We start from the raw sequence: 7,214 nt of genomic DNA on the forward strand, positions 1-7,214 counted from the left end.
CTTATTAAAATGGCTCACAGTAGACTTTCGCGAATTCATTTTGTAGTTTCTTTGATTACATGATGTTAAATAAATTATCTAAATTATGTTCTCATATATATCTCATATATATAATAGGCCTATAATAATAATAAAGGTATGTGTTTCATAGTGTACATTAATATGAAGTCATTCGCGTTTTGAATTGAAGTTTTCAAATTCAAGTGAACAATTGAAAAGAATATATGATGATTTGACAAATTCAACAAATATGCTATATTTTACAGTTTTTTTTAACAAATTATATATATATATATATATATATATATATATATATATATATATATAATACGTATTCATTTTAAAGTTAAAAAGTTGTACTATATATATATATATATAATAATCTTGCAAAACGTATTATAATAAATTATTTTAGCGTAATTAGTTTCGTATTTCTTTATTTTTCGCTTTTTATTTTGTACAGCCTATAAAATGTTAAACATAAATGTATGGGACCCATTGTAGTTTTATTTGGAACCCTTTTTTTTCTTTAAACTTCTAAGCAAAATAAAGGTCACAGAAAATTACAGAAGTGTCTAGGGCGGAGGAACCACTACAAATTGAGAGACTTTTCTTAACAAACTAAACACTTGAAATGTGTTTAATTTATACTTTAAAAAAATTAAATAAACTCGTATGGCCTGGATTCCCTATACAGCTCTAAAGTGTTCTCATTGTATCATAAAGAAACAATGCGCCCAATAAAGAGTTTCTATAAAATCTGTAATGTTGTTGAAGCCGACACCCTGGCACTCTTCAAGAAGCTGCTTGATGAGATTCTGGGATCAATAAACTACTAACAACCAAACAAGCAAGATGGGCCGAATGGCCTGCTCTCATTTGTAAACTTTCTTATGTTGTTATGTTCGTAAACAAACAACTCAGACATTAAAGATAACTTAGCCAAGTATATTGATGATTCTTATGTGTTCTCAAATTGCTGTTGATATATAATCTGTCAGAAAGTTCATTTTCTGAGTTGGTGAAAATAAACAAACCACTACTAACGAGACGACAGATTTCGTTTTTGGACATAAATAACCTTAATGTTTTTTTTTTATTATTTTATTTTATTTAAAAGAAGATTTGACAATATCATTGACATTCACACAGTTTAATATGTATATAAATATAAAGTTTTGGCACAACAAACCCAGCATTTCTATAAACAAACAACATTAAATATTTAAAAGTATTTTTTTTTAAGCAAAGCAACTCTTATTTACAAATATACACAAGAAGAGAGCATTACAAAAGTGGTCCACAAATTTCAGGATCATTTTGGGTTGGATTTTGTTTTTCCAGGAAATAAGCAGTGGAGATGGTTCAGATAATGTTTACATTTTGTCCTACAAAATAGCAATGGTCATTAAATAAGCCACTTAAATATGTAAAATTAATATTTGAAAACATAACACGTCGTTTCTTTTTTTGTATTTTGCATATTGAACAGTATTTTGTTACTGTAAGATCAATGTCGCTTAAATGATGTTACCTGAACAATTAAAGATAAAAAGATGAATATAATTTTTATAAATAATACATGGTTTTACAATAAAAAAAACGGTATCCTAGTCATAGTCGCAGATAATGTAAGGTATTTCTTACAGAAAAATCAAGGTCTAATTTGTCAGCATTGTCAAAATAAACCAACAGATTTGAAAGTGATAAACGCTGACATATTTTCGATTCGGTTTGTTTCAGTAATAGAAATTCGTGGGATACTTCGCCTTTGAGGGATCTGAAAACTGTTCTTGTTGGAAAACTCGGCCATCCCCTGTTCAGTAGGTTATATCGCAAGATTACCGCAAACCTTTCCAGCCTTTAAAGGAATATTCTTTGATTCGAAGAATGTAGTAGTTTGTTCGACAGTCATTTGTCATTGATTACGACGCCTTTATAACACCTGGTAGATGGGGTTGGCGTCTAGCGGGAGCTGGGTACAGTTGGTCTGAGACGGGATGGTGGCCTCGTTCAAGATAGATCCTTCCGGCGGTGAAGAGGGGCTACCCTCAGCTCCGTTCTCTGGGAGTGGCAACACCGCGCACGTCGAGGTGTCTGTCGAAATCCTTTCCACGATACTGGATAGGCAATCCAAGCTGGAAATGACGGACTTCTTAATATTTTTGGAATCTGTTTAAAAAAAAAAAAAAAAAGAGGAGAAAAGAAATCCAGTTCAGTTGTTTACAAATTGTTTTAAAATATAATAAAAAAATGTAGCCTACATGTCATGTTGTCTTTGGTGGTGGGGTAGTGACACTTACCATTTGGTGTTTCTGTGAAGTAAGCGCTGTCATAATTGTTTCTTCTTCTGGTGTTGCAAGGAGGGCCACTGAAATCCATCTGGAGAAACACAATCAAAGCAAGTGGTTACTACATTGAAAAAAAACAAACAAACATTAGAATTTGATGTCAATACAGGCGTATAATTGTGTACAATGACATGCATTGTATAAAGTTCTGTTTAAAATTTAAACAAGCGTGATATGTGGTCAGTGTCCTCTATTAAATATATACAGGATAGCATTTATTTTTATTTTTATATAAAGCCCTTCAAAGAACCGTTGACTAATACAAAACACTCACCATTCCATCCGAGCAGTTGGATCGTGGGCTGGAAGCGTCAGAGTCACCGCTATAGTGCTCCAGGACTGGGAAGTAGTTGTCATCCTGCCCCCTGAGCAGAGTTTGCAGAGACTCTATGTAACTGATGGCGTTTCGCAGGATCTCCACTTTTGGCAGTCTCTGGTTGGGGTTTGTAGAGGTGCACCTTTTCAGTGACTCGAAGGCATCATTGACTTTGCTCAGTCGTCTCCTTTCCCTCATCGTAGCAGCCTTCCTCCGGTCAGCATTGGTGGTCTTTCGTTTGCAGGCTTTGCACGCCCACAGCAAGCACCTGCCTGCCTGGTGGTGGCCGCTAGGAGCCCGAACGTGCTCGTCTTCGTTGTGATGGTGATGGTCATCCGGCTTCAGCAAGCCCACGTGCACTAACCTTGGGTCCAGATCCTCGAAAAAGTGCATGTCACTGGTGTTGAAGCAGGGGTCATCATAGAACTCATCAGCGGTGCTGAATGAGAAAGTGCTGTCTGATAACTCCATTATACAAGACTGGCAACTCAAGCCCAGAGATACAGAACTTGTACCAATGTCAGATGTTTCACAGCTGTTTCTTTTTTCTTTTTCTTGTCGTTGCTTTTCAGCCTTTAACTATATACTGTCTCAATAGTTTGAAGCTTTTTTTTTCAATAAGGAGTTCTCTATAACATACGGTTTAATAATAACCTCCAAAGGATGTTCTCAGTTGTTGAACAACAGATACGCTTTTTTCTTTATCTCTACAATTGCAAGCCTTGCTAATGAAGCACCCTTTGGGTACCTATGCTGACCCCACAGTTTTCAGCCTTATTTATGTGGGCTCGAGAGCCTAGGGCGTGGTACTCCAGCGGACAGCTTGTCTTGAGAACCAATCAAAGTGAGCGGAGGCTGGACAGCGCACTGGCAGTTTGGGAGGGGCTAGTTTTCATTCTCAGAAAGTTGTGAACTTTTGAGAAAGTTCTAAGGGAGACTGAGAGTGGATTGTTTTGTGTTATGTAGAATAACCGTTTGCAAGAAAACTTTTTATTACTATTTTTTTTTAAATTAAAAGCTCTCTTTTATTTGCTTTAGCTCCACAAAAATAAACTTTAGCAATAGCACCACTTTTGAAATTTAAATAAATGCAATCCTGCAATGGCTGTTTTTGAAAGGGTATGCCGCTGTTATCTTTAGGATCCAGACACTGGAAAATGCAAGCGTCTACAGCTTTGCGTCACCCTATAGAATTAACTAATTTTGCTTCATAAAGTCGAACGAAACCTGCTGAATAATGTTACGTTAACATATTGAATTACATACCACTTTGAAGTTTTCCATGTAGGCCTATTTAATGAAAAACTGACAAATTAAAAATGTGACATTTCAAAATCTAACATGAAATACTATACTGCTATTATGGCTTATTGTAGACATGTGCGCTATATTTGGTAGTTTTATTTGATTACATGATGTTAAATAAAATATCTACATTATGTTCATATAATGAGTTTAAAAAATGTATCAATCCTAAAATTCTAGGTGATGCAAAAAAATTGGCCATAGCTGTACTTAGGCTAGTTAAGGAAGACTTCGTTATTGTCAGTGATGCACTATAGAGAAACTTCGCTCCGCTATTTGTCTTAACTACTGTACCATTATTTGTTCTGTTTGAAATATCACAGTATTTTATATACACATTAAATGGTTTTTAGTATTGTGCGTCTATAGATCTTTACCAATTGGTTGCGCAGGGTATAGCCGTGCAAAAATGTACGGTTTTTTTCTCCTTTTAACCATTACAAATGGTAAGACTCCATTTAAAGACACCACATAACAATACATCTGTGCACATATGTTGTCGTTTTGTTGTCGTTTTAACAATGGTTCTAAAGTGTGGCGTACTGTTTTAAGACCCACTAATCGGGTACATTTCAGTAATTGTTTGAAAGGAAATGCATTAACACATACTTACATTGTTATTTTTTTTTAATAATATTTTAATTCATTCGAACCATGCAGTTTGTTTTCTAATTGTAGTTTTATTTGATTTTCATGTTTTCCCTTCTTAGAGAACATTTGTTTTAAAAATATTACACACTACCGGTGTAATCTTGTAAAGTGTCTCCATTTATGCTGCTTTTGTATCGCGGCTGTCTTATTAAATTACATATTAAAGTGGACATAAAGACGAAGGCCATTTTTGTTTTCTTAAATAACAAGATTGTTGTAGACTAATGCATTTTACACAGCAGGTAATGTTGGTTTTAAATCGGCTAAATACTAGCCTTTTATTTAAAGCTGTTTTACCCCTGAATTGTTCACCTTTCAAAAGATGAGATGCTAAAACGTGAAGCTGTTTAACTTCCCTTGAGGATATACTGCTTAAACCCTTCATTTGTTAGTTTATTTATATTTATTTTTTCGTTTGTTTATTTTAAAATTAAGTCTATATTTACTTTTAAATCAAAAGATGGTGAATCTGGTCCGATTATGTTCGCCCCCATGCACGAGTTATTTAAAATCGTCTATTATTTGAGATTCATCAAAACTGCTAGACTGACAGTGGCTTATTTTTACAGGCATGAATATCTCATTGTCCTTATGAGTTAAAACTTTGTGAATTGGGCCTTGCAATACATTATCTTGCAGTCTAATGATATTTGGATAAATCTGTCTTTTCGACTTATTAGTTAATAAATAACCGTCATTATTTCTAATGTTACGCTTTAATCTCGCGTTTAACCAGTGCATTTTTTTGAGTTAAAAGGTGTAGAAAATTCTAAGGTTTCTGCCTGATGTGTTGAAAAATGGGACTTCCTTTAAACAGTTCACAACTGATCATTAAATGGTCGTTACAATACATGCATCTCATTATCCACATCAAAGTGCTCATAATCCACGACACAGGTAACAAGGGGCACTACTATTAGCCAGGAGAGAGATTTCTCAGTCAGGTGTTAGGTTGAATAACCACTAGGTGGCGATAAAGAGTCAATATGTGGCACAGTGGCACTGTTTTGGAGAAGGATTACTCGCACAGCTATCCTCAAACACAGACCACATCGAAATGTCAGTTTTGTTATTATAATCATAATTTTATAGTATTTCTATATAAAAGTTGGGAGACAGACGATTCTACTTTAAAAGTTGTACATACAAATGATAATGGTACAAAGCCTATGAAGAAGGAGAACCCCTTACATTTAAAATGATACATTGTAAACCCAACTTTTTCGACGCACCAATTGTTCAAGTGATTATTAAAGCGGAAAAAATAAGCCATGTTCACAAAAGTTTGTTATCAAACTTTTAGAATATATAAATACAATTATATCATAGTTTTTCATTCACGCAAACCTTCTCGGTGTCTATTGAGGTTGACGTTCGTTTCAATACACTCCCACTCGAACGTAGCTATATTAAAACTATTTTTATACACCCTCTGTTTTGCATTTGGACAATTGATCTTATTCAATCAGTGTTTGTTTTTTGTAATGTGGTTTTTGGGTCCCTCTTCTAAGCAAGAGAGACCATTCACAATCCATTACACCCGCCCTAAACAGCTGTCGGATATAAATTACCAGTAGTTATGGTCACTCTCAACGGTTGCTGCTGGACATAAACCAGGGGTCACCGAGTTAATAGATAATATAAATGCACATGTCCGACATATTCTCAATGCAATACGTTTGCAATATATATATATATATATATATATATATATATATATATATATATATATATATATATATATATATATATATATATATAGATTGTTACCTTCTGAGGCTTACTAACAAGAGGTGCAGTATATTATTCTCGTTTTAATGCACGTTCAAGATTCATAATGTATCTCCGAACTAACCCTCACTGGCATCCAAGTTTAACTGCCTCATTTCCCAAGGTAATGTTTTTATCCTAGGACTGCAACTTTTCAACATTATCAAACTTACAATATTTACCAGTATGCTGCAAGAATGACCATTAATAATTAAATATATACCAAAAAGGTGCTTCACTAGCATTGTAATATTTATTATATTTTGATATCAGCTGTCCTAAACTATATGCTGAAATGATCTAAATCTTAAACCTTTGCAAGTGTTTAGTTTACATGGTTTATATGCCAATTGTTTTTTTTTCCATTTTATTTATTTTTTATTCTCAGTGGATTAATCGACTCAGTCCTAAAACCCAGGTGTCCATGTTTTTTGTAGAATAATGGCTACATGGTTTTGTGGCGTTTTGAGAATTTATCAATGGTTCAGGTATGATAGCCAACACAGGGGAATACAAACAGTACTGGTTATACAGAAGTGGGTTTCAGGTGTTTATGCAGGTGTGCACTTCATTCAGTACGAATGTTTTAGAACAGAGATGTTCAACTTTGTTGGCATAAAGAGCCACACTGATGACAAGGGACAGACAAGTAAACCATAATCCAAAAAGTTTAGTGTACTAAAAATCTGACTGCGGTAGAAACTACACCCAAATAAACGCTGAATGTTAAACAGCTGTGTTGCTGTATTTTGACTGTACTTGTTTTTACCACAGACAACATATCACTCTTGCAAACTTTTCAAACCAAGTCAAAACTTTAA

At 34.3% G+C, this 7,214-nt stretch overlaps 1 protein-coding gene across 1 annotated transcript; it reads right to left on the bottom strand.

Annotated features, from left to right (window-relative positions):
- Positions 1-1,074: 1,074 nt before the first annotated feature.
- Positions 1,075-3,407, bottom strand: LOC117432118 (myoblast determination protein 1 homolog). The gene is made up of 3 exons (XM_034053621.3): positions 2,626-3,407; positions 2,304-2,382; positions 1,075-2,172 (listed from the first exon to the last, which is right to left on the bottom strand). The coding sequence occupies exons 1-3, from the start codon at positions 3,136-3,138 to the stop codon at positions 1,937-1,939; spliced, it is 828 nt and encodes a 275-aa protein (XP_033909512.3). The 5' UTR covers positions 3,139-3,407; the 3' UTR covers positions 1,075-1,936.
- Between the last annotated feature and the right edge of the window lie 3,807 nt (positions 3,408-7,214).

This window comes from Acipenser ruthenus, chromosome 27 (genome assembly GCF_902713425.1).
Source record: "Acipenser ruthenus chromosome 27, fAciRut3.2 maternal haplotype, whole genome shotgun sequence".
Classification (NCBI taxonomy): Eukaryota; Metazoa; Chordata; class Actinopteri; order Acipenseriformes; family Acipenseridae; genus Acipenser; species Acipenser ruthenus.

Bases quoted from the DNA above. Each gene is read 5' to 3' on its own strand.
- LOC117432118 (XM_034053621.3), bottom strand. From the start codon at position 3,138: ATGGAGTTATCAGACAGCACTTTCTCATTCAGCACCGCTGATGAGTTC. The intron at 2,383-2,625 runs GTGAGTGTTTTG...GTGTTTCTCCAG, and splicing joins CCAACTGCTCGGATGGAATG to ATGGATTTCAGTGGCCCTCC. The intron at 2,173-2,303 runs GTAAGTGTCACT...TTTTTTAAACAG, and splicing joins CTTCACAGAAACACCAAATG to ATTCCAAAAATATTAAGAAG.